Genomic DNA, 27,845 nt, shown 5'->3' on the forward strand with positions numbered 1-27,845 from the left:
AGGTTCTTTGGATGTTAGAGGTTCTTCATGGAACCATTTTGACAAAAAAGCATGGTGAAGCACAGTTCTTGGCCACCATTGACTACCATTGTAGGAAAATTGCTTTATAAATGTCTTTCTTCTGTTGAACATGAAAGAAGATATTTTGAAGGATGTAGGAAAGCAAACAGTTCCGGGGCACTTTTCACTATTGTAACTTTTCCTACTATGGAAATTAATGGTGGCCAAGAACAGTTTGATTACAAGCATTCTTCCAAATATCTTTCTCTGTGTTCGGAACAAAGAAATGTATACAGATTTGGAAAAACTCGAGGGAGAGTAAATGATGACAGAATTTTCATTTTTGGGTGAAGTGTCCGTTCGAGATCACTTTCATTTTGCTTTTCAAGCGAATGTATCCTGGTTTAAGAATTTTTAGACATTTGTACTCGAAAACAAGACAAACACTTTTTTTTTTGCAGTGTATCTGGAAGCATGACAGCCTTATATAGGTCAAATAACCTTATATAGGTCAAATAAAATATGTCTGTGTGATTTCTTTGTGCTGTATCGAGGGCGTCTACAACAATTCATGAGTCCAGAAATAAATTGGGACACACCCAGTATTATGAAGACACCCTTTTCATGATAACTATGACTCTAAGCCCACTCATAAGGCGAAATGACATGTAACTAAACTAGTGCTAGATTACATTTTATAAATGTATATCAATATAACGGACCCCATGAACTTTAGGATGAAAATGTAGGTAGTGGGATAACGCTAACAGATTATAAAAAACAAAAGCAGACATTTTTAACTCTTCAACACTGAGATACTCAGTACAACCCAGGCACTATTGTAGTCATTTTAAATGTACAGTCAGTTCTCCTTTGTTTCCCAGTGCAAGTGTTTGTTACTTTACAAGCATGCCGTGTGAAATCAGTGATCGCTGCCGGCATGATAAAAAAAATATACAATCACGTTATGTTTGTGTTCATCTCTCCGAGCAACAAATCAGTTCACACTTACACACTTTAAATCTCAATCGATAACTCATATTCGATTTATGCGCATCCACAGACAGAGTTTATATTTACAGTATATAAACAGTGCCTATACTGTACACATCTGCACAAACTCAAGGGCATTTGAACGTATTGCATTTACATTTGTGTACAGCTCAAGGTATTGAGGGAGTCGATCCTGTGCAAACACAAGCAAGCTAAACAGGTTCCGATGAAAAATATACGTTCTGTACATAGCCTACGCTAAAAGTCAGTGCTACATAGGCTATATGAATATGTACAAGAATACTGAATTTACATAAATGATTCACCACAAATGCCTAAATTAACTGGCCGACTGTATATTTACACCTTCATGTGAGATTACTACATATTGTGCATTGTAAACAACTACATGCTAGCGACTGCAACAGATTTGCGCACTGAAAAGCATTTAAAAGAAACGATTTGAATATTTTGGCGTCAGTGTGAGAAGTGTCAGGAGACCGATGGAAAGCTACATGTTCTTAGATCTAGAACCAGGAAGCTCACTGGGAGAGGAAGGTGCTGTCCACGGAGGCGAATGCACGGCGGGGAAAGCAAAGATTTCATTGTTTTTCGTTATTGGCCAGCGGTCCATTTCTAAAAGTTTCCGGTACGGGTTATCAGGCACCATGAAAGCGTCAGCCGTAACTGTGACGGTATGAGAATCTATCCGTGGCCATGAGAATCTCCCCAGAGGCAGCTGGGAAACGCTCCTTCTTTCTGTAGGCCATGAATCCTGAAAGAAAAATCCACATTTTGTCTAGCAAACTATCAAGCCAGAAAAGCCAGAAGTCAGATGGGAGTGTGTTCATGACATCACCTCTACAGCGCTCCAGATCCGGGAGCGTGAGGAGCATGAGGGAGACCTCGCATCTTCTGTCCGGTTATTCAGCCGTCCGTCGAGGGGTTGCGTGAAAGCATTTGTTTTATTGTTACTGTTGTTCGCCTGTGCTTGAGCGAGACCCATGGGCTGGTGAGGCGGGGGAGTGGATCTAGGAGGCATCGGGGAGGCACCTGATGGAGTTCCAGATCCTGTGAAACGTGTAAATAAGTTCTATTAAACTCAGAGCCGATCCATCCTATACGCAGACTACGCAGGTTGCGTAGGGCCTCTGCACCACCAGGGGGCCCCTTTGAGTAGCGAATCAAAAACACTAATGTAAACAAGACGCTATTTTTTTATTTTGCGGATTCAACTTTAAAGGAATCATTTGGAAATTTCCTTTTTAGTACTTACTTTATTTAATTACTTTTAGTTTTGCCAAATTATGCAAGTACAGGTTTACAAATTCAGTATTTATCTACTGGCATAAAGTTGGTTTGACGTCACGTTCGATAGTCTGAATTTAGGGGCCGTCTCCAAAGTTACATAGGCTACATATTAATATAACTTCAATAGGATTTAAAGTGAATGACTTACAGTCACAAAACAAGCTGTACAGTGTTCATGTGGGTGTCAGCGATAATGCACACCTTTTAGATTTTTGATATTTATTACAATAAACTGTCAAATAATATGTAATATTGCTATATTAATATTGCTGTGTATTTCACTACTGTCAGTTTTTTGTCTTTCAGTTTTTATTCATTTAAGTGTGTTAAATGATTTATCATTTTTTATTTCTTATAGTTTACAGTTATGTTTATCTAAATTTAACTATGACAAGGGCCACTACAAAGGTTTGCTTAGGGCACCCAGACGTCAAGGATAGGCAATGATTAAACTTATATATTGAATCTTATCATTCTGAAATTAAATGTAAAGGCTAATGTTATGTAGCGACAACGTTTACAACATGTGACATATAGCATATCATCGCTGTCGAACTGAAAGCTTGTATCTCCAAAATGACCACTTCACAGAAATTGGAAAAAACAGCATTTTTAAAATAATTTAAAACACCGTGTTGTCAAAGTTGACAAGCTTTTTATACTGCTTTTTACCGGTTAAATATTTGCAAAACCTACATACAAACATGAAGGTTGACCAACAGGAATGATTTTTGAAAAAATCATACAAGCTTTCAGTCCGACAGCAACAATATAAATTCATGTATTTGAATTGTGTAGGTTTGAGGTCCAATGTTATTAAGAAGGAACAAAATTAATATTTTAAAAGTCTAAAGAACTGAAAAATGGAGATACTTACTGCTGGCACGTTCTTTGCCCAGACACAAGCGTTTAAGTGTCGACCCTACAGAAAGAAAGTACAATTAGTCTTTGACAGTGAACAGGCTTTTGTTCAAATATATAAAAGGTGAAAATATTATCTAACACTAAGATACATTAGAGCGGAGCTATTAAAAGTTAAACTGATAAAACATTACAAAAGAAAGGTTAAATTCAGAGTGTTGTTCACAGATAGATGACCAAAGGTGAATTGACGGAATGAAAGGGGAATTCATATTGATGAGCAACACAATAAGGAAAGTATTGAAAGTAAAAGAGAGACAGAGCAGGGCTCCAGAGTTATGAGACGGGTAATGGTGGAAAGGAGAGAGATACAAACAGATGGATAGAGAAACAGGCCCACTGAGGAATCGAGCCCGTGGTTTACTGCTGGATTTATAGGTGACCTGCGCAGACGCCTGTGGAGAAGGTGGCCAACCTGCAGATAGAGAAGAAAGAATAGGAGACTTGAGCTTGATATGAAATACTCAAACATCCAGTATATAAACAGAAAGAGTTTTAATAGATTCATAACGTTTAACTCAGCCTGTAAATATCAAAGACTGTAGCAACGCTGAGTTTACTTAACTTCTACTAAAAAAAAGAAACTAAAATATTAATATAAATATTTTATTTATATTAACAAATATATATTTTTAAATATATTATTTACACAAACTAATGTTAACAAATACAACCTTTCAATGTGATATAACCTTTCAATACTGATATATTCTAAATTTTAAGAATCCTTTCATTCATACGCATTTTATTAAATATAAATAAATGAATGAAAGTACTAATATAAACATAATTATTAATAATAATTACAATACATATGATTAATAATTATTCGTGTACATGTAAAATGAATATAATTATTTTCATAAATTAATTATTAAAAGTATTAAATCGTTAGTATAAGTAAAAATATAAATATAATGTCACGATCGGCGTGGAAGAACCCAAGTGCAGGGAGGTGGTGGTGAAGGGGTTAACAGAAATATTTTATTCTTTACAATAAACAAACAAAGGAAATACCCACGAGGGGGTGTCAACAACAGGAACGAACTAAAATACAAAAACTAGAAACAAAACACTTCCCTCGGTGGGGCGAAACAAAACAAAACACGACACAACGTCTAGGGGCAGGGGAAGGAAAACCAAAAGCCAACAAGACAAGGTAAATACTCACAAGCACAAGGTACAAGCTACAAGGCACACGGGACACGTACAGGAATACAATGCAATCCACGAGCACAGGACAAAGAAACATGAGGGCATTTATAGGAAAGACAAACGAGGGATAATTACACAGGGCAGGTGAGAAACATAAGACACGGCAGGGAAGCAATACAGGAAACGAGAGGAGCGGGGCCAATGACGAGACACGAGAAAGCACATGAGAAGTAAAAACATAAACAACTCATGGCTTTCTCACATAAAACCTAAGGGCTCTGTCCCGATCCTGCCACACGACTAGAAACTCAGAAACAAGAGGGCAGGACCGTGACAGAGCCCCCCCCCTTAATGAACACCCCCAGGTGTTCACCAAGGGGTTGACAAACAAGACCTGACAGACTGGGTGACAGACACGATCCAAATACATATAGACAACATAACCAACGGTAAACATGACAAAATGATAACGGGGCTGGGGTGAGACAACAAAAACAACAGACATGGGAGGGGGGGTGGGGACAGACAAGGGTTCATGGGGGGCAGTCCAAAAGGGTTAGGACAGGGTGGGACAGTCTTAATCCCCGGCTGCGCTCGAGGGCGCGGAGTCCTGGGGGACTTAGGGGGGGAAGTCCTGGGGGGGACAAGGTTAGGCGCCGGCTGGAAGGCCGGCAGAGTCACCGGCTGGAAGGCCGGCTGAAAGGCCGGCTGGACAGGGCTTGACGCCAGCTGGAAGGCTGGCTGAAAGACTGGCTGAAAGACCGGCTGCTGCACCGGCTGGAAGGCCGGCTGCTGCACCGGCTGGACAGGACAGGACACCGGACTGGACACCGGACTGGACACCGGAACGGACACCGGAACGGACATAGGACTGGACACCGGACTGGATCTCGGCTGCACCGGGCTGGATCCCGGCTGCACCGGACTGGACACTGGACTGGAAACCGGACTGGACACCGGACTGGACGCCGGCTGCACCGGACTGGACGCCGGCTGGATCACCGGCTGGATCACCGGCTGGTAAGCCGGCTGGATCACCGGCTGGGAAGCCGGCTGCACCAGACTGGGTGCCGGCTGCACCGGACTGGGTGCCGGCCGCACCGGACTGGACGCCGGCCGCACCGGACTGGACGCCGGCTGCACCGGACTGGACGCCGGCCGCACCGCACCGGACTGGACGCCGGCCGCACCGGACGAGGTGGAGGGTGTGGAGAGGGTTCAGTGGGTTCAGTGATGGCTCGTGGATACTGTCACGATCGGCGTGGAAGAACCCAAGTGCAGGGAGGCGGTGGTGAAGGGGTTAACAGAAATATTTTATTCTTTACAATAAACAAACAAAGGAAATACCCACGAGGGGGTGTCAACAACAGGAACGAACTAAAATACAAAAACTAGAAACAAAACACTTCCCTCGGTGGGGCAAAACAAAACTAAACAAAACACGACACAACGTCTAGGGGCAGGGGAAGGAAAACCAAAAGCCAACAAGACAAGGTAAATACTCACAAGCACAAGGTACAAGCTACAAGGCACACGGGACACGTACAGGAATACAATACAATCCACGAGCACAGGACAAAGAAACATGAGGGCATTTATAGGAAAGACAAACGAGGGATAATTACACAGGGCAGGTGAGAAACATAAGACACGGCAGGGAAGCAATACAGGAAACGAGAGGGGCAGGGCCAATGACGAGACACGAGAAAGCACATGAGAAGTAAAAACGTAAACAACTCATGGCTTTCTCACATAAAACCTAAGGGCTCCGTCCCGATCCTGCCACATGACTAGAAACTCAGAAACAAGAGGGCAGGACTGTGACATATAAGTCCTCTATTCTCTAACCCATAATTGAGTTCACAGTTACGTTAACAAATATTTTCATTCAATAAAGCCAATTTTATCAGATCATTATCTTTTCTCATTATCATTATCAGGTACTGATCAGTTGATATTGACTTAAAGCAGTGAATCAGTCATCATGAGGCGCTATGCAGACCGATCAGTATATAACATTAAAGAAAAGCAATAGCGATTCATGAGCAAAATGCTCTCATTCCACCTCAGTGTCATACGGTCTGTGCAGCATCACATGAAATCAAACACATGAATATTCTACTGACAGCCTCAACGTGCATGCTGGGAAATATAAGAATGAAAGTCACCTTGAGCGGGCAGGCAGCGTGGCCTCGACCCTTCACCCTGCGGACCGGAGTAGATGTTGTCAGAGGACAGAGATCCTTTCAGAGAGCAGGGCTGTTGGGTCTGAACCGGCTCGGATACAGAAGAGGGCAGAGTCCCCGTCCCGGTATGACCCCGGCCGTCACATACATTAGGAGCTTTGGCGGGAGAACCATTCAGGCTCAGGGAAGCTTCGGCTGACAATAAGAAAAATGACTTGTTATTAAGTAGATGGTATTGAGGACTTTCTTGGTCATTATTTTATTACTCCAGATCCAAAGCTACCAAATTCTGACCAGTTTTTGTTAAATCATTGGTTTTGCTGCCATCGCTGGTTTTAGATGCCACGTTTCTCAGCTGTTGTACAAGCGGACTGAGCAGTTTGCCAGCTTTCAGTTTGTGCTTGCTGGTTCTGCGTTTGCGTCCAGGAGGGGGCGCTGTGGACGAGATGTAAAGACCTGGCGGTGGTGGTTTTCCCAGTCTGATATACAGCAGCTCAATTTCTTCTCTTTGGTGTGCCTCCAGTTCTGAAACCTCCTTCATATGCCTGAGTACACACAGGGCAAGTAAGAGAATTCCATTTAATATTACCATTTCAACTTTTGTGTCTTTAAGACAAAGCCACACTTACTTTTCTCTCAGTCTCTGAACTTCCCTCTTTACGTCTGAATCCTCCATTTCCGAGTCATTGTCACTGCTGACGTAGGATCCGTACACGCCCCCCTTTCTGCTCGGCGAATCAGAGCTCTGCACGCTGCTACTGCGTCCCGAGCGTCTCAGAAACGCCACTGCTCTTTTCATGAGGTCACTTCCTCTCCTTTCGGATCGTCCATGGCGGGAGGGCGTCGTGGGTGCCATTTTGGCAGGGCTGCTGTCGGCCCCAGAGTCAGATGACATGAAGCGGGCGTGAACGGTGACGTCGGCTGAGATCGAGGTCTGTGCCCTCGGCAGGGAGTCTCTTTTGGTCAGGGGAGGTGGGGCGTCTAAATAAAAGTCAGGTGGGGCGGAATATCTGCTGCTCTGTTTCCTGCGTGTCACCTCGTCCTCTGTGCTCACCACTGAGAAACGCCCGACGGTGGTGGCTGAAATCTCTGGCTCTTCGTACATGGCGCATTCTCCCAAATAGCCTCCAGGGTGCGCTGGAGACGCTGTGCTGCTCAAGCTACGCTGTTTATGCCCTTGACCCGACAGAATGTCTATGGTGCCCGGCATCATCTGAATCAATGAGAGCAAATCAATAGGACACAAAATCAAGATATGGAACATCACAATGACTAGTTTGTAATTGTATCAAAAATAATAAACCATTTTTAAAAAGTAAACATTTAATTATCTTTACAATGGCAATTTGGAAGCAACAGGCATTAACATGCCAATGAACTAACACATATTATTAATTAATAACTATTATATATTTAGTGTAATAATCACTTTTATTATTAAATTAATATTATAGTAATAAAATAAAATAATTATTATTATTAATATTATATTCAGATTACGCTAATTATATGATTAAAAAGTAGGGGTGTAATGATATACTGTGATATGACATCATGATACAAAAAAATAAGATTGTCCTTAAAGATTTAAGATTTGGTTTGTTTGTTTTTATTTGAAACCAAACAGGAAATTAAATAGGAAATTTAAACCTAATGGTTGAGCTGCCAACATGTGACCTGTGTCAACATACATGATGTTGGATGTCTCTCTTAAATTTAATTTTATGTTCAAAGTTCATTTTTCAGTGTAAGACCAATTTTCATACAGAAATTAAATAATTAAACCCACATTGTTTTTAACAAAACAATTTGTCTAAATTTAAATTAAGATTTGTTTTTTAGATGTTGTTAGTTATCATGGTACTATCAAAATCACGAACTCAGTATCATATAGAACTGTGAGCTGAGAGTATCACTACACCCCTATGATAAATGAACGATGTACTTTAAATCGACTTCTGGATCCAGAGCAGGATGTGGAGTGTGGCATCACATGTCTTCTTGACACAGTAACTGTTAAAAAAATGTGTAATATATAACTAACCGCTGTTTTGCAGATAAAGAGTGATTCTCATGAAATTATATAAAGAGCTCCTGTCATACCTCCAACAGCAGAGTCACTGAGAGCACTTAAACTGTCCACACGCTCAGGTATCTGTGGCTAAAAGCAAAAGTAGACACAGCCTCATTATTAAAGGTATAGTTCACCCAAAAATAAAAAAAGTTTAATCATTCCAAACCTGTGTGACTTTCTTTCTTCTGCAGAACACAAAAAAAGATATTTTGAAGAACGGTGGTAACCAAACGACATTGAATTCCATTTTACGGACACAAAACCACTCAGACAGACATTTCTCCAAATATCTTCTTTTGTGTTCCATAGAAGCAACTTTACCTTTAAACTTACCAGCTGTTCTCCTGCTCTAAATCGTCCCTCTCCCATAAGACTGGGTGTGCTGTTTCCCGACCCTCCCACTGCACTCTCTGGTCCCGATGGCGACTGGATATACTCCGTGCCGGATCCTGGAGTCTCAGCAGCGCTCCCAGATGGGTACATGGGGGCGTATTCTTGATACAGTAAATTCCTCAGCTTCTCATCCAATGTCTTGATGGTGCTGTCAACAAACCCTCCTCTGCCACGCCCCTCTCCGTCCGATTCCCCAGGGATAAAGTGATGCTGTGAAGGGGCGGGGCTTTGGGGCAGGGAAGGTGCCTTGGCACCGGCCACAGCGGGCACGGGCTGCTGCAGCACCACAGGCTGCGGGGCACGCTCGATTCGACTCGACGTGATGGAGTGGAGGTGTTCGCGAGCAGATGTGGCGTCCTGCGATGGTGGAGGGGGTATCGCAGAAGACGACCGCTGTGCCCCGCTGTTCACTTCGAGGGACAGTGGCATGACCAGGGGGCAGCAGGGTACTTCCTCCACCATGGAGACGGCACATGCAACCTCGGCCATCTGCTGAGCGGTGTGCATGGGGGACACGGAGCTTAATCTGGCACTCTGGGTGTCGTCCACAAAAAGAGAGCTGTGGGGATCCAGGCACCGTTGGGAGCGTTGGGCACTGAGGTGGGCGGAGCCTATATTTGGCCCCTCCTCTGAATAGGTAGCGGTCTGCACTGGCATTGCGGGCGCTTGGGGGACAGGGGGAGTTTGGGAGAGGGGAGCTAAGGAAAGAGGGTCTGTAGTGGTCATAGACAGAGGGCTCCAAACCCCATAAGGATCACTTCCTCCAGATGGGGGCGCTGTGGCACAGGCTTCTGAATCTGTGTGGAGGATAAACAACGAATCAATACACGATAAAACGTATTCCTTCCATCTACATTTCCTTATAATCTGTATATTTTATACCAAGTGTCTCGATATACAAATTGGTATAATCTGACATTACCCATGGATGCCGAAGCAGATCCTGTGCTGGGTTCTGGCCGCTGGGCTGAGGCGCTCTCGCCCTGCTGAGCAGTGGCCGTTCCATCCGTTATTGTAGATTGTGTGGACGGGCCCCCGTCTGAGGATGCCTCATGACTGACAGCAGGTGCCTCTTCCACAGGACAGATGATGAACCATCTCTTACCTGTGTGCAAAACTGAGCAAACGGCAGAAAACATCAGCCATTCATCCAGAAAAACAGATCTATACATTCATGAAGGGATAGTTTGCCCAAAGATAAAAATTCTGTCATCATTTATTCACTCTCATGGTGTTCAAAACCGGCATGTGACTCTTTCTACCGTGGAACCCTAAAGAAGATATTTTGAGAAATGTCTCAGTGGTTTTGTGTCCATACAATGGAAGTCCATGGGGGCCAATGTTGTTGGCTTACCAACAAACTTTTATTGTCTGCAGAAGTCAAACAGATTTGGAATGGCACGAGGGTGAGAAAATGATGAAAGCATTTTCATTTTTGCTATAACTATCCCTTTAAGCGTGTGTATTTTTAAACATGGGATTTATAGAAGTGAGTTTACCATTTTGTTGATAAACTGGCTGAGGAGCTCCGGGTTGCTGTCTCATCATTCCCTGGAGAACAACACACAAAAATGTCCACATATCCACTCGTGTAATATTTTCTCATGCACGTGATGTGCCTTTCTGCATTACCTCTCCTCCTGTATCTCCAGGGGTTTGTCCTTGCAAATGACTTTTCCCAAGTTCAGATGTCTTCTCCCCATCCATTTCCTCGCTCAAAATGTCCTCTGCCTTGTCCACGATGTCTTTCAGCTGGTCTATAAATATCTCCTTTTCTATTGGTAGAATGAAACCATTCTCCACCTGAGATATTATTGTAATAAAAAATATAAGAGGTCATTTATAATGGCTCTTTGGTTTAAAAGTCCAGTGTATAAAATGTAGCGGTATCTAGTGGTGAGGTTGCAAATTGCAACCAACAGCTCACTCCACTGCTCCCCCTCCCTTTCGGAGCACTACGGTGGTTGACAGAGGACTAAGATGTTGTAACATTTTCGCTTCTTTGCCGTAACGTATTTACGAAACGCGCTCTGCAGAGCAGTTTGTCCGTTTAGGGCTACTGTAGAAATATCATGGCGAATTTCATGTAACGGGCCCCGCGGTGTACGTAGATAGAAATAGCTCATTTTAAGGTAATAAAAACACAAGGCTTCATTACGTAAGGTCTTTATACACCTCTGAAGACATAGTTATGTGTATTATACTGCATTTCTGTCAATTGATCCTCCAATCAACGCATTGGACCTTTAAAGGGGATGTGCAATGGTGTTTCATGCATTCTGACTTCTTTACAATGTTAAACGTGCTGTCTTCTCATGCTTGACATGGTCAACTTGTCAAAAAACGAGTTGGATGTATTACGTAGTATTTCTGTGCTCGATACACTCCCCCAAGGTTCGTTTAGGTTTCGGAAAGTTTTTTTCAAACATGAAAAACCGTTACGTGACAACTTTTCTTATTCCATTATTGGGCAATTCTCCCGGAAAAGCACGCCCATGGCAAGGCGAAAGAAATAGCTCGTCCACGCGTCAACCAACGAGCGATAGGAAGACCCGCTTACCGTCGCGATTGGCTGTGCTGCATCAAGATTGGCTGCGCGGTGAGCCTGCAGGTGCAGCTCGTTACTCTTGCGATAGTGAGAGAAGTTGAGGTGTGTTTGTTTGTACACGGCATTTCACTGATGGATGTTATATAAACGGTGGATATAACACTGGATTTGGAGATTGTTTGAAACCGATGGCGCAGGTAAAAGATGCCGGACATGAACCGCACGCAGTCAGTGAAACTAAGTCATATGTCTGTGTTTTGTTGGCAATGGGTGCGCACATGCTTCAGTTCCGCCCTCCCTCCCCACCCCCGCACGCATCGTATGTTTTCAGAAATAATCGTACAGCTGTATCTGTCTTTAATAAATGTGATCAAACTAAAGACTCTATGGATGTTTTAAGAGTACGATTAACATGAGATGTGCAGAAACTGTCTGAGTTACGGCCACTTGAAACAATAACTTATATCATCACTTTACAAACTCGCAATTTTACTTTTTAAGTGCCGCCATATCGTGTCTCAATGTACTTTAAATGTCAACTTTAATCTCACCATATAAGTGGCTATTTCTTCAGGTGCGTCCCCATCTAGATCAAATTTGAAGGTCACCATTTTATGATTGTGAGTCTCCAGTTGGCATTCAACCATTTTGTCGCCCGTATTACTAACCTGAGAGGATGAAATAAGGACGAGTAAGCATTAAGACGTGATTGCACAACAAACAGCAAAAATTCAGATTTGAGTTCTCACATTTAGCATGTTTAGCTTCGGCTTGTTTATTTTTTCTTGGCGCGAGCGTGTGCGAGTAGATTTGCGGTGGTGTTTTCTGGGTTTGCCGTCACCCTTTGCTCCACCGCCAGGCCCTTCGTAGGTGTCACTCATCTCTTTACCAGACCCTGCATCTTGATTTAAGCTTCACAAAATATAAGTGCATGCTAGTGTAAGTATATACTAGTGCAGTGTAGAATATACACTAGGAAATAATTTGAGATGGAGGATCGAGAAAAACTACACACCTGTCTATTACATAACTATGAAGTGGAATTGATACAGGTGCCTGGAATGAAAAAAAAACAATTTTAATATACATTATAGTTACAACTTGATTAATATACTGTATATTATGATCATATTTATGGATGTCGCAGTCTAGTGTTAGTAACTGGCACTTACCTCAGCGTTGGCTTGAATTTGGATGGGTGCTAGTGCAGGGGGAACAGGGACTGATGCAGCGTCAGATATTTGTTGAGTGGTAGCGGGCATGCCGGTGATCTCAGGAACAGCACATCCCATCTGTATGCCAACAGGGGGCTCCATGGTCTCAGTTTGGATGGTGGTAAACCTCACCTCTAACTGCCCGTCCTGTGGAGGAGACTGAATCCGAGACAGAATCATGTGCGCTGAGGCCAGAACCTGGGGATGCTCGTGGTGACCGTACTCCTGTTAAAAAAGTTTCAGTTTGTTTCAACTATACGTCTCTTTCAAAAATATGAAATATTCCACATCATTAATTGCTATGGCAACGCACTACTGGACCAATCTTGATCGATGTGCCAGTACACTGCCCCTCTCAAAATAATTGTTTATAATTCTTTTAATTTATATAAAAATCAATCCTTGCATGTAGCAGGAAGGAAACCACAGCATTACCTCAACCACAGCCACAGGGAATTCAGGAATTGATGGGTCTTGCTGAGGGAGGGACAAGGAGGGCTGGGTTAGGAAAAGAGCGCCTTCTTGTGGTGGGATGGGGGAGTACATTTGCTCGGGGGGAACTGTGGGTGGGGACAGGGCCATAGCAAGCAGAGGTACAGAGGCGGGCACATTCAGAGGGGTGGACACGGGTGTACCCGCTCCTAGCACGCAGGGTACGTTGTGCATGGGTACCACTGGAAGATGAGCTGTGATGGGGCTCAGTGAATAGTAAGGGGAGACGGGAGGAGCATATGTAGGGTAGGGAGAAGAATAAGAGGCTGAGGAGAAAGAGACTGGCTCTGTCCCTGCCGGTGCGCCCCCTTCTGGCAAAAGAGTATAGGTCGAAGGAAACTAAAGAATCAAGAGCGGGATAGAAAAGAAAGTAAACAGCCAGAGGCGAAACATTTGCATGCAGAAGAACGAATTTCAGTCTCGCTAAAGAGTAGATTTGATGCGATATTTTAGAAAAGGTGTTGTGTAAGCCTACACGTTTTCAATGGCATGAACTGACCTGTGTGGTGATCTGCAGGGGCTGGAGAAGCGCAGCCGTCTGAACATTCAGCCGTGGCTGTGGAGGCAGAGTGCTTACACTGAGGACCGAAGACGCAGATTGTAAAAGATGCTGTGGAATAGATGAAGCGTCTGAATGTGCCGGCACGAGGGGCTGAAAAGTCTGGAAAAGACAAAATGCATATAAAAACTGATATTACAATGTAGAACTATGTTTAGGAGAACATCCCTAAATCACATTTTTTTTAAATCTCCAAATACATTTAAAAATACTTATGTAAATAACCTTTCTGAATTGTAGGAATTTGATTATGTCATGATTTATTTTAGCAGATTTTTACTCATCATTTGATATTAGCAGGGTTGCCAGGTCCATTGTTATCCCGCAAACATTTTAAAACTATGTGCAGGTTGTTTTTTATCACGCCGGAGTAAAGGTGGATGATCAGCTGTCATTCTTAAGGTAAGTTATTAACATGTTATTAATTTATATTTATACTGTACTTATATTATTACTACTATACAGTAATTTGTATAAATACATAAATACAAATTGTATAAAGCAGTGACTGTAAAATATGTATTTTAGTTATGTGAGTGAAATATTTCGAGTTTGGGTCACTGGGCTAGTTTTGATATGTCATTGGGCTGGATTTTATATGCAGACTTGGCAACCCTGGATATTAGCACATGATTGAAAAGCATTATCTCTGAAACTAAAACTTGCAGAAGAGGTATGAGATATTGTCAGAAGGTTTATCAGATCGTGTCTACCTGAGGTGGGAAAGCTTCGGGATGGAAATAGAGATGAAACTGAGAGAAATACAAACACAAGGACAAAAAACTATATTAAACTATCAAACTTACACTTTGCTAGCACACAGGCAGCGCTGGACATGGGGGGAACTCGGGGGGGACTATGTTCAATGAGTAAAGATTCCAGTTTGAAATGTAAAAGATTTCTATCTTTGTTGATTTTAAAGCCAAACTATGCAAATACATAAACACTGATACATATACTGTAAATAGTGGAATTTTCAGCATTTATGGTTTAAAGATATAAAATAGAGCCATGGAAAAAATAAGAGAACTTTCCAAATTTTCTTTTAATCAGCATTTTTAGATGCATTGTGGCCATTCCAGTCCAGTGTCTGTTGAATTTCTTCAAAATCAATTGACATAAAGTCATCCAACAGCAATGTGAAAGACTGACAGCATGACAAGACACATGAAAACTGTGATCAAAATCCAGGTTATAACATAACAAAACAATTTTTAACTTCTCTTAGACACGTGTAAAAAATATGACAGTGGTATTGCTTAAAAAGTGAATATGAACTTATTTTCTTTGCAGTGTTTGAGGTCTGAAAAAATACAGAGCATCTTTTCTGTTATTTTGACTTTCTCCAGTTTTCATTTTCTGCAAATAAATGCAAATAGAAACAAGATTTTTACTTGAAATATAGAAATATTGTTAGTAGTTCACAAAAAAAAGATAATTTTACCTAAACACATACCTACAGTATAAATACAGTATATAGTAAATATTGACTTTAAAGTTCTTTTAATCACTTATAAAGCCTTAAACGGTTTAGCCCCTACCTACATAACAGAGCTTCTACCACACTACAACCCATCACGCTCTCTAAGATCTCAAAACTCCAGACTTTTGATAACACCTAGAATAACTAAATCCACCAAAGGGGGCGGAGCTTTCTCATACGTAGCACCTAAACTCTGGAATAGCCTTCCCGATACTATTCGAGGGTCAGACACACTCTCCCAATTTAAATCTAGATTAAAGACACATCTCTTCAGCCAAGCTTTCACTTAATACATAGCTAATGAACAGCAGCTACGCTAATTATTCTCTTTCTGCCCATCCCGAGGTAGGGAGAGATTCCGCCAGGCCCAGATGAACGTCATATGCCCATCCTCAACTAGAGATTACGCCAGCTACATCGGAAAATCCCGCGCCCTCCTCCTGCGAGAGCCTGCAGACTGACTGACCATCCCAGCTCCATCTCAGGCAATTCCATCACCACCCAAGAGAAAAGCGACCATCTGACCATCCCAACTCAGATAATTCCATCCCCAACCAAGAGCAAAGACGGACTACTTGTCACATTAATGCTAAATTTACAATACTTGGTATTTAATGCTAAACTTACATCACATGACAGCAGTTTGAAGTTATAGCTGCACTCAGTGACTTTGATTGGAGGTAGCTGGGTGGGTGTTGTTGGGAGTGGGGGGGCTTGTTGGTTGTGGTTCGGGGCGTTTCATTTGTTGGGACTGTGTGGGTCTGGTCTGGTTGGTCTTGTTTTGTGGTCGATGTCGGACAACAGAGGAATAAAGTTAATTATGCCATTACTATTTTTCCCTGGTTGTTCCTCTGTTGTCTGGTGTCGATCTTGGAATGGGACCGGGTTGGACCTGCACGGTTTCGGCGGGTGGGGCTTCCTGGGTCGCGGCTGGTGGGCTCTCCCTGTTCTTCGTGGACATTTGCTCGGGAGGCTTTTGGTCGGGGTCACTGAGTGCAGCTATGACACGTAAGAGGAGATCTGGCCCTCCCGGCTGAGCCTGGTTTCTCCCAAGGTTTTTTTTCTCCATTTATTCATCATTGGAGTTTGGGTTCCTCGCCACAGCAGTGCAGTGTTGGCTTGCTCACCGGGAGACTGCATTTATTTATTTATTCATTAGATATTGGAACAATGCACATTGTGAAAAGCGCTATATAAATAAATTGAATTAAATAGTAAATTAAGAAAAATTGTCAATCATTTTTGTCTCCTAATTTTTTTCCACGGCTGTACATGTCCCAAGTAAAGTCCCCCCAGTGGAGCTCGGCCATTTCCACCACTGCACACAGGCATGGTGTCCCATCCACATATACTGTATACTGTACAGTAGACGGTAAAAAATATGAACCTACATCTTCTTTAAAAAGACAAGTCTAAAATACCTGTCCAACACTCTTACCTCCTGTGTTAGTGGTACGGCGGTCTGGTTTTGCTGTGTTACGAGGTTGGCAGCAGGAACGCTCTGTTGATTCAGGCGAGCTTGTGGCACAGGAGTCGCTGGAGCGGAGACCGTCTTAGATGAAACCATTTGTGCAGAAGGCTGAAAAACACAAATATGCCTTTTAACAGCTGACAGCCTTCGAGATATTGGGTGGACGGTTCTTCCAACAGCACATGCTGTGATGTGACAGGTCAATTATTAGGTATTTATGGGGAGAAAAACATCACAGCAGCGATTTTCTCCACACACAGGGGATGACGCTCTGAGAGGAAGCGCATACGGGGTGACAGGGATAATAAGCAGCTTTGCGGCAGCAGTCATTTATTGTACTGTCAGCTCGCGGTGGCATCCTCTAATAACCTTTCAAGAGACAGCTTCCTTCAGAAGTCTCTCTGAAACAGTCCCATTTCTTATTCGCTACGGGTAAGCAGAACTAAAATACTAGATTTCTTCTCCGGGATCATAGCTACTCTACTTCACGTCACCTACCACAAGACCTTGTCCAGATTCCCTTTCCTTGACACAGAAAGAGCCCATGTGCATATCCTGATGTGATAGAGGGACACACAAAGAGCTTGTGCTTCGGGCCTGACGTATGGCATCTATGTGGTCCATCAGCACGGGGGAGCTGGTTCGACGACTGATGATATGATGGAGACAGCGATGGAGGTGAGACAAATCGGAACTGTCTCTTAAACTAGGAGAATGTGAACCATGTGCAACTGGAGAGGGTGATATGGACATGTGTCTTGGTGATGTGTGGACTGGTGATGGTGTAAATATGTAGTGAGGTGATGGCGTGGTTTGGCTTTTGTGGACTGGAGAGGGAGGGGTGATCTGAACTGGTATTGAACTGGGGCTGCTTTCGGGAACAGAGGACAGAGATGTGTTTTGCGCGGCGTTTAGCAGTTCGTGTGTACGTGAGCTTGAATCCGGATGAGCCAGGAATGATGGTTTCGGGGAGGAAACAGGAGAGGTAGACGGTGAAGGAATGCGACCCAAAAACCCTCCTGACTTTACACCCAGCAACAGTGCCACACAAGCCTGGCAGTAATGTGGATGGACTTCTGAGTTCCTTCTGAATGACTTCGCAGGAGACGTAGAATGATAATTCATCTGCCCTGATTGTACACTCTCAGTTTTAGGAACATCATTTGTTTCCTGTTCATCTTTCATAAATGATAACGGCCCTGTGGAGGCACTTGCTTCAGGATTGTTACGGCTATAAGTCTGACGCAGCCCTTCTAAGAAATCCTGCAGGTCAGTTCTCTTCCGTAGTGAGTCGATGATTGAAGCGCTGCAACGTCTGGTCCCCGGCATGCTTTCAGAAAGCAGCGAGCCGCAGGAAACACTGGCATATCGCTGCACATTCAGCCAAAATTTGAGAAAAAACATTTTAGACAGTCGTCATAACAAATGACCTTGGTCCTATGGGAGGAAAGGAATGGGACTTAAAGGGACAGTTCATCCGAAAATGAAAATTGCGTCTTAATTTACTCAACCAAAGTTGTTATAAATCTATATAAATGTCTTTGTTCTGATGAACACAGAGAAAGGTATTTGTAAGAATGCTTATAACCAGACAGCTTTTGGCCACCATTGACTACCATAGTAAGAAAAATTTCTTTGTTCTGTTTAACACAAAAGAATGTAGGAAAGCAAACAGTTCTGGGGCACTTTTGAATACCATTGTCATTTTTCCTACTATGGTAGTCAATGGTGGCCAATGGTGGTTTGGTTACAAGCATTCTTACAAATATCTTTCATCACAACAACGATATGTACACAGATATGTAACAAAGGTGAGTAAATGATGACAGAATTTTCATTTTTGGGTGAACCGTCTCTTCAAGGGATACTTCAAAATAAGTTTCTTTTTTTCTGCAGTACACAAGAGAAGATATTTTGATAAACGTTCGCGACCAAACAACATAGGCTCCCATTGACCTTTTGTGCTCCACAGAAGAAAGAGTCATACATGTTTTGAACAAAACAAGGGTGAATAAAAGAAAGAATCTCTTTAAGATATAGAGGGTATGCATGTGACGTCACTTTCCTACGCGACCATGCCAAAGACACTCCCTTGAGTGGCAAAACACTGGCTGCTTACAATATCAGGAAACGCAATTCCGTGCATCCAAGGACACCTGGTTCCTTTGTAAGTCATAAGGATCACCGAGGAGTTCAACTGCTTTTAATTTCAGCAAATAATTGCTTTTAGTTAATTGTTTTAGTCCCGGTTTCTTTGCTTCTCCTATTGAAAGCAGCCATTTTGCTGAGTGTTTTACCACTCAAGGGAACTTGGCAGTCAAGAGGGCGTGTCCCAAGGTGTTCACGTGGGAATGTGACGTCAATGCATACCCTCTATTGATCTGGTGGTTTTGTTTGGTTTTTCTGTAGTTAAAAACATGAAACTTACAGGTGTCTGCTGGTAGGAGGTTTGGTGCAGGTGTACTGAAGTTTGCTGTAGCTGATGGGGTCCTTGAGGCATTAAACCGGGCATGTGTGCTTGTGCCATTTGCTGCAAGGGAGCACCGGGATGTTGCTGGATTCCCTGGAGCTGGTGGGGGCTTGGCTGTTGTTGGGTCCCTTGGAGTAGCTGGCCTATGGTTTGTTGCGGGAGCCCTTGGTGCATTTGTACAACAGGTTGTTGTTGGTGTGCAGCAGATGGCTGTTGGGCCAGGAGCTGTGTTGGAGGGCTTACGATCCTTTGGGCGGTGGAGATAGGCTCGGAAAGAGACTGCTGGGAAGTATTATCTTGGCCTGTTACCATCGTTGAGCCTGCACTGCTGTCCGCTACAATTGTTGGGACACATGAAGTGCATTACAAATTACAGATTCAATTCATACAGTATCTGAACCTGGTATTTATTAAAAAGGAAACGTTTGTCCTCACGTGTAGCTGTAGTCGCACTGGCCGGGCCCCTGCAGACCAGACTGATGGGTTCACTCTGCAGCTCCTCTATTTCCGGTCCGCCCGCTGGTGTGGAGGGCACCTGAAGGAGATTCTGCTTCTCTGTTTTGGTTGCGCTCTTGTCCGTTTGTCCATCGCTGCCCGAGACGATTCTCTGCCGTCTCCATTTTATGAGAGCCACACGGTCCCGGATAGACTTGCTGACAATCTTCACATCGCTCTCCAAAAAGAAGCCAGAATCTACCTGCAGTGAATAAACCATTGAAAAGTTTTTACATAGATGTATTTGATTAAAACAGGTTGGGTTAAATATATACATGCATAGAAATGCATATATCAAATGTGGATAGAAGAACCGTCAGTCTTTAATGTTTGATGGTTGGTTGTTTTAACTGGAAGGTGGCACTTTCGCGTTTTCGAATTTCTATAATCTTTGGACACATTTTGTTTACCATCTCCTGGGCAACTGTTTCCGAGACTTCTGTTTCCAGGTCAAAGGTGAATTCGATAGCACCGCTGTCTTTATACTTCCCCTTGAGTTTCTTGGCGTCTTCAACCCAAAGCCTCAGAGCAATGGGAGACTTCTTGCCATCGTCCTCTTCAGCCAGCTCTACTCGCACACCCGTGTCTTCTGCGAAGAACGCATGGTTCAGTAAATCCTTGATGGAGTATCTGTTAGAGAAGACAGAGCTGGTTGGACCTTTTAAAATGTTTAACTAAGAACTTTTTTTTTCATGTCGAGAAAAACAAGACAACCAATCACCCAAGGACAGCTTTTAGGACAGGACCATTTTTGATGGAATTATAATCATAAAAAATAAGACAACAAATGAATTAGAAAAAAGACATTAAAATTCAAGTGCTTTGGTGTGCAGATTATGTTGTGAGATATTTGACTGATTGACAGTCCATGCATGGAGATGCAAGCATGGACAAACACATCGAACAACCAAGGAAGAATGTCTTGAGGAAAGATGTTATTCGGTTGTTAAGTGGTGACGTAAGGAATACCTTTTTGGGCTCCAAGCACTGTTTACTCATATTGCATATTTAAGCGTAACATGTATTAACTCAAAGCATACACTACAGTTACCAGGCTCATGGAATCTCCAACATCAATATTTGAATAAATTATGAAAAATAAATTGACGACTGGCCATGTGGGTTTTATAGCTCACCATGAGCGTATATTAGCATTTTTTTGTTGTTTGCCTATAGCATCTTACTGAGCGTTTGGACCCGGAAACGGTATATGACATTCCATATATGGTGGTGCGTGATGTCAGGTTTAACAACGGATTAGCATTTAATCTTCTCTTTGTTCTCTCAGAGATCATGTTACTGCTAAGGGAATTTACTGTAAAGGTTATTGGTTAAATAAACTCACAGACTTCCAGGAAAAGCTTTGTGCTCAAACTACATGTGCTGCGTGTGACAGGAGCAGAGGCCTTTGACCTTTACGCTCATGTGACCTGAAGTTGTTCAGCCGATAAACTCACCTTTCCTCCCATCGATGGCGTATACACTCTCCAATGATTTCTTTGATTTCTGGCACGCTAACCTTGGTGAAACTAGCTGGCTTTACTCCCTGTGCGATAAATCACACACACAATCCAACACACACACAAACACTCATTGAAAAGGACATTAGGGATTAATGGGATTTACAAAACATCATTGTATGATAAACGCACAGAAATAATCTTACTATCACATCTTCAACAAAAGCTCAATCTGGAACCACAAAAATCTCTTGTTTGTTTTGACTTACGCTGGTGACTTTGCGGTAGATTTGTGCGGCGTTCTGGCATTCTGAATACGGATACTCAGATGTTGCCATTTCCAACATACACATGCCGAACGCATACACATCCACGGCTTCGTCGTAATGTTCTTCATACATCTCAGGGGCCATAAACTCTGGAGTTCCTGAAAGAGAAAGTGTTAGAAAAAAATCAAAAATGATTAAAACTTGCTTAAAATACCACAAGCTATACATTCTACTATAAAGCTAAACTGTAAAAAAGTCTAAATTTTCTGGCAGCTGGGGTGCCATTCTGTAAGACTTTTCCACTGTTTTCTTGTAAATTTGTGGTCTTTCTCTGTAATTTGACGGTTTTTGACTGTATTTCAAACGAAGACTGTTAAAAAAATTACTGCAAAAACAATCTAAATTTTCCAGCAGATGAGGCGCCAGAAATATACAGCTAAATAAAACGTTTTTCCCATAAAATTACGTTTTCTTGTAAATTTGCAGTATTTTCCGGTATTTTAACACTTTTTACTGTATTTCAAAAATGTGAAAAATCTGTTAAAAAAAGGTTTTTGGACATTATTCGTGAAAAATCTGTTAAAAAAAGGTTTTTGGACATTATTCGTGAAAAATCTGTTAAAAAAAGGTTTTTGGACATTATTCGTGAAAAATCTGTTAAAAAATAACAGTAACATTCTGTAAAATTACGTTTTTTTTACAGCGTATACTCCATGCAGTGCAAAATATGACTTTCTTACTTAGTATTTTTGTCTTGTTTTCCAGTACAAATGCATTTTCTTGATGAGCAAAATTACCTAAGAAAATGAGTCTTGTTTTTAGACAAAAAATACTGAATTTGTGCTTAAAACAAGCAAAAATCTTGAATTAACCTTACCTTTTTCTTAGTCACTAAATTCAAGATTATTTTTCTTACCCCATTGGCAGATTTGTCTTGCTTGTTTTAAGCACAAATTCACTGAAATGTAGTATTTTTTGTCTAAAAAGAAGACTTAATTTCTTTTGCTTATCAAGAAAATGCATCTTGATTCAAGAATTTTTAAACATTTGTACTGGAAAACAAGACAAACACACTAAGTAAGAAAGTCATTTTTTGCAGTGTGTTCATAAAAGTGAAATATATCAAAATGGTCACCTATAACACTCTTGGCAAAGGAAGTTCTCTTCAGTGTTGCCAGGCCGAGATCTCCAATCTTGACTGAGCCTGTAGGGCCAGTGATGAAGATGTTGTCGCACTTCAGGTCCCGGTGGATGATGGGAGGGGTCCTCGTATGGAGGAAGTGAAGACCTTTCAAAATCTGTCTGCACCAGCTCCGCAAAACCTTTGGCTTCATTACCTTGAAGCGCTTCAGATAGCTGCAAACAAAAATGATTCAGGGTTAAGGGAAGTCATTTGTGTATTGTTGCGTGTTGTCTGTGACTCACGTCTTTAATGTTCCAGACGTCATCAGTTCGGTGACTAAAACGATGCACTTCTTTCCTTTAAGAGGAGATTCCCAGAAGTCGTAGAAGCGCACGATGTTCGGATGCTGGAGGCCCTTCAGCATCTCCGCCTCCTCTTTAAACCTCTGACGCTCTGCTTTGGACAGCTTTCGATCCTGAGGTAACATTGAAGAGGAAAGAAAGAAAAAGAAATGACCAGTGGAAGAAATGGTGGTCCAGGCAATTGCTAAGACACTTAGCACTAAGCTACTTTTGTTTTTTGGGTGGCCATGTGGAGGTGGGCAGAATATTGTAAAAACAATATGATTTTGATCATGCAAAAAAATAGAGATAAAAACAAATACAAACTTCCATTGTCAAAGCAAATTGAGGCAGCGTGAGAGGAAACATATGCAGACAAATGCGATTCACATTTTGGAGCTCTTTGATATGAAGCACAATGGAGAAAAAACATATTAAAACAAAACACTGAATTAAATAAAATGACTCACTCTTTCATTCTTTGTTAGGATGTGTCAGATAAACCAAATAGAAATCTTGTGTACAAAATGTAACATATTGTAGAGGCACAACAGCAAAGTGGAAACGCAAAGCCATTACAGACAGAGTTGTTGCTTGTCCATGTTGAGTTGTGTTACTATGATCAGAGAGCTCTGACCAAATCAATATCTTGGCATCTGCTTTGCTTCTGCTGTTAAATCTACTAAACGCTGACGGGGGATATCTGTATCATCTCTGTCCCTGAGGACCAAACGATCGGCCCAATAAAACCTCTGAGATTCACACCCACACTGCGCTACCTAAAACCTCACATGAACTCCATGACACGCCGAAATCTCCTTACATTTATTCCTAATCTGCCATCAAATTTACAGATGATCTAAATCGTAGACGTTGATTATAATTTGGACGCTTTTTACAAAGATGATGAGCAAAAATACTACCGAGTGAAAGATTAGATAGAAAAGAACCGTCCTGCCAAATCTGAGTCTGACTTAAATATATTTTTTTCTGCTGTTGATATATGGTGTTGATACTGCTTTTCACATTTTTCTTTTTTCCTGTAATTTTCCTGTTTTTGCCCCCTGTTTTAAAATGCATTCGTATAGGGGCGGTTTCCGGGACAGGGACAAGACTAGTCCTAGATTAAACTAAATGCTAGCGCTGTCCAAACCGTGACAACTTGCACTGCCATATCTTAAAATACATCGTTGCTTTGTGTCGTCTCAAAATGCACACACGTAATGTTTTTAGTAAGGCATGTTTGGTAAAACTACTTAAATTTCCTGATAAGACTAAGGCCTAGTTCTGACTTAAGCTAATGACTTAAACCACCGCTACATTTGGCTATTGTGTGCTGTTTATATTTAGTATTTTTCTTAGTTTGCCCTTTATTGTGTATTCTTTTCAGTCTTTGACATTTATTGTTTGATAGATTACCCTTCTACCCCATCTTCTTTTGGGGAAAAACAAAATAATTAAAATGATTTCATTGTACCAAAGTACATATCAGCATAAATACCTTGAATCTTGATTCGTAAAGCACACTGACCATATGCAAAAACGTACATTTTTCTATTAGACAGATAGACACTTTTTATTCATCACACAGGAAATGTCTTATACATAAACAGGAACAGTACTCTAGTCCTATAATATCCTAATTGGTTTAAATACTATACCCATCCTTTATTTAAGTATCATTGCATTTCTATTATTATTATTTTTAATACAAACACCGAGATGGTGATTTTTTTAAGGAACTTCTATAAAGGTTATTGCTCAGGGCGTGGCACTATGGGTTTCGCCAATAGACTCCATCAAAGATAACTAAAGACTTATAACTGAAAACACTGATTTGGTCAGGGCTGTCTGAGGGAAATGCAGGATGGGTGATCTACGGTATGAAACAGTCCGAGGAGGAATATCTGTCTCCAGAGAGCTTTTGTTTGATGCGAGGGAAGCAATAGTTCCTTGTACACTGCCTTCTTTGCCTCGGCTGACCTGCATCTCTCTGTTTTCCTTGCTCTCTCTCTCTCCTCGTTGCAGATTTGGGATGCTTTGTCAGCATTTTTTAGCTCGCTGAATCCTCTAAGCACAAATGCCTAACCGTACAGTAAGTAGGTAGGCATCTATATGCTCTCTTTCGTGTGATCCTAACAATCATTAAGCAGGATAAATCTAAATCAAAATGGCCTCCATGTACCCCAATGTATCAAATTTAAATAAAAATCAAAAGATAACCGTCATGCAGACTGGACTCCAGGAATCATAACTGCCTAGTCATGGCTAGTCACAAAGATGCGAGGTAGATGTGTGGTGGTTTCTGGTTTACACCTGTACAAAATGAAGATCAGAGCTATGATACTGTACATAACAAATGTAAGATAACGTAACTAAGGGAACTTGCACTGTTGCATCATTTCAGCAGGTATAAGATCACATGACCAGACTCAATCACATGACCTCCAGTGCAGGAGGGACTGATCCTTTAAGGATTTGCAATGCAGCTCTGTGTTTGTGTCTATACCAGACAGACGTTTCTAAATGACAAATTCATTTGAAGTAAACACTGATTGTAAATAATAAACCATTTGATATTTGCATTGCAGTTGTTGTACTGCCAATGATTTCCAAGCAAACAGGAATAACATTTAACTGTCCAAATATAAATGTTATATTCCTTATGCACACTAAATAGAACAGGCAGTTGTGCATAAGAGACATTTCAAAAGAGTAAAAGCTGAGAGCAAAATCACTCTCTGTGAAAATTTTAATTCCTTAGCATTTGGATTTTGTTTAAAATTGTCCCATTCCTCAAATGATTCTAGAGCCCGCGGCAACAACATTAAACATGAGAAATCCGATATACTGTCAGAGATCTTGAATCGGTAGAAATAATTTTGGCGATTCAGCCTCTGCTTTACAGTAAATGATGATGGGAAGAGGCCACGTCAAATGATGGGATCAGAAACATTTCTGAATGATAAAACAACCGATCAGAAAGCTTAAATATAAAGACTTAATTCGATAACCAGTGATACATTACGCAGAGGATTAACATTTACAGTAGGCTACTTGTAGATCATGGACACAGTACAGATTCAGGGCCTGGCCGAGACCAACAAATTATGTAGGTCACACAACAGCAAGTAGGCTAGGCCTATATACAGTAGTATATCAATTAAGGAGATTTGTTTTCTTTTTGTTATGTTAAACGATGATTTGAAATACACCTCAGGTCTTTCTTTAAGGAAACAAACTAGTTGAAGAGTCCATAGAGTCCTGTCCCTATAAGTGCAATAATTCAACAAATTGAAGTTGTGGCTCAAATGAAACACGCATATATATGTGGTAGATGCATTTTTCTTACCTGAAGTTCACACCAGGCCACCTCCACCCAAGTCTCGGTGTCAAGACCCTTATAGACCGTTTTGAAGGACCCTCTGCCCAGCTCTATATCAAACTTCAGAAAGCGTCCACCTGGAGAGGTGGATACCGCCTTCATCCCGGCATCCTCTTCATTGTCGTTCTCGTCGCTTCCAGCCTTCCCCACACTCCTGTCCAGTTCAGCATCTTGCTTTTGCTGTGCCTCGCTGGCCTCTGGCTCTCTGCAGAAGTTCTCGTTTACATCTTGCCTTTGTTCGACTTGACTCTCCGCGTTCGCGCTCCTTTGGATACGTGGGCTCCGCGGATGCGCGTTTTTGATCGGACTGCTGCTGCTGTCGCACTCCGAAGCGTCGAGTTCTTGATCCTCCGACTCGGAGAACCACAAACTTCTGCGTATAAACCTCTGCCGAACCAGACCCCGGTAATCCGATAGGGGGTATGCGGTAGGATCGCTGGCCCCTCGGTGTGCTGTAGCTGCGGGGTCCACTTGAGTGGAATGTTCGTGACCATTTTCATAAATCGCTGTCTTTTTGGAGGGGAGGCCCGGAGGCTGCTGTTCAGAACCTGATCCAGTCAGGTTTTCCATGATCCGTGAATTTCAGGACACTTATCCGTGACATTCAGCCGTGTCCATGGTCCTCCTTGAATCGACGCACCTGCAACGCCAGTTTGTACTGACGCAGTTTGGCATCATTTAATGACAGCAAAACTCTTTAACATATAATAGCTAAAGGCAATTCTGATGCCATTCGTATAAAGGTTAGTCCAAAGAAAAAAACTAGAAGTACGAAATGCGCAAGAGCATCTCCAATTTCAAGCACGAGGCAAGCTGCTTAAACTCCAGCGCATTGTACATTACCATCACAAATCCATTCGTCAAATGCACTTCATTAGCTGTGTAATAAATATGATGTGTCCAGAGTCAAGTCGTTGTCAACATTTCTTTCTAACTCACCATGTTGGGGAGCTGACAAAGGTTGTCATGCTGTCTAATCCGTCATAAAAGTGCGAAGTGCGCAGCTGTCTCCTGCTAAAATCGCTCAGGATGGCCCGCACTGAATTTTAAATGAAATAATGCGTTACCTCTCATAAAACCTCCACTTTCACCAGAAAGCCGCGTGTCGGTTTATAAACCCTCGGTCAATACATGTCAACGTCTGTAAACGACATAAAATCCTGCGCCGAAGCGTTGATCAGATTATTTGCTCACTGCGGCATCGCTTTCCTCCTCTCGGATAATACACCTCCTCCCCAAAGGTTCCGCGCTCCTTATGTGACAGTTGCGCAGGCTTTCACACTGAGTTTCGTGCACTTGTAAAGCGAACATCATGCAGCGCCTAGCAACGATGTGTGTCCAATAAAAGCTGTTTTTAGGCGGCACCCTTATCTTCCTTTGCGCAGGTCGTCACGGGCCCCATGGACCGCCGGGTCCGCCCAAGCCCTTACGTGACGTGACCGAAAGCTCGGTTGAAGGACGGAACAGGGCGCATCGCTGCACTCATTGCACACACACATATA

The 27,845-nt window shown here is 42.2% G+C and overlaps 1 protein-coding gene across 5 annotated transcripts; it reads right to left on the minus strand.

Moving 5' to 3' along the window:
• Positions 1-1,028: 1,028 nt before the first annotated feature.
• wnk2 (WNK lysine deficient protein kinase 2) lies at positions 1,029-27,808 on the minus strand. Of its 5 annotated transcripts, none has more exons than XM_057362339.1 (29): positions 26,311-27,808; positions 22,920-23,092; positions 22,630-22,850; positions 21,495-21,652; positions 21,223-21,311; positions 20,176-20,395; positions 19,706-19,967; positions 19,229-19,605; positions 16,768-16,908; positions 14,560-14,598; positions 13,787-13,948; positions 13,231-13,626; positions 12,754-13,020; positions 12,597-12,637; positions 12,331-12,493; positions 12,133-12,249; positions 10,666-10,836; positions 10,533-10,584; positions 9,956-10,150; positions 8,974-9,830; positions 8,670-8,727; positions 8,512-8,579; positions 7,196-7,779; positions 6,861-7,111; positions 6,549-6,761; positions 3,590-3,640; positions 3,182-3,226; positions 1,853-2,064; positions 1,029-1,768 (listed from the first exon to the last, which is right to left on the minus strand). In XM_057362339.1, exons 1-29 carry the CDS (start codon positions 26,911-26,913, stop codon positions 1,505-1,507), a joined length of 6,450 nt encoding a protein of 2,149 aa, XP_057218322.1. In that variant the 5' UTR covers positions 26,914-27,808; the 3' UTR covers positions 1,029-1,504. The 5 variants fall into 5 exon arrangements, 4 of the variants coding, with proteins under 4 accessions (XP_057218322.1, XP_057218321.1, XP_057218319.1 ...); XM_057362338.1 differs by having other exon boundaries at positions 3,566-3,640; XM_057362336.1 differs by having other exon boundaries at positions 3,542-3,640; positions 26,311-27,807.
• Positions 27,809-27,845: the final 37 nt, after the last annotated feature.

The sequence above is a fragment of the Triplophysa rosa genome, linkage group LG20, assembly GCF_024868665.1.
Source record: "Triplophysa rosa linkage group LG20, Trosa_1v2, whole genome shotgun sequence".
Taxonomy (NCBI): domain Eukaryota; kingdom Metazoa; phylum Chordata; class Actinopteri; order Cypriniformes; family Nemacheilidae; genus Triplophysa; species Triplophysa rosa.

Excerpts from the sequence above, each read along its gene's own strand:
- wnk2 (XM_057362336.1), bottom strand. The coding sequence starts at position 26,913 with ATGGAAAACCTGACTGGATCAGGTTCTGAACAGCAGCCTCCGGGCCTC. Across the intron at positions 8,728-8,973 it reads TTAGAGCAGGAGAACAGCTG|CCACAGATACCTGAGCGTGT; the intron begins GTAAGTTTAAAG and ends TTTTGCTTTTAG. Across the intron at positions 3,227-3,541 it reads GCCTGTTTCTCTATCCATCT|GGTCGACACTTAAACGCTTG; the intron begins GTTTGTATCTCT and ends TTCTTTCTGTAG.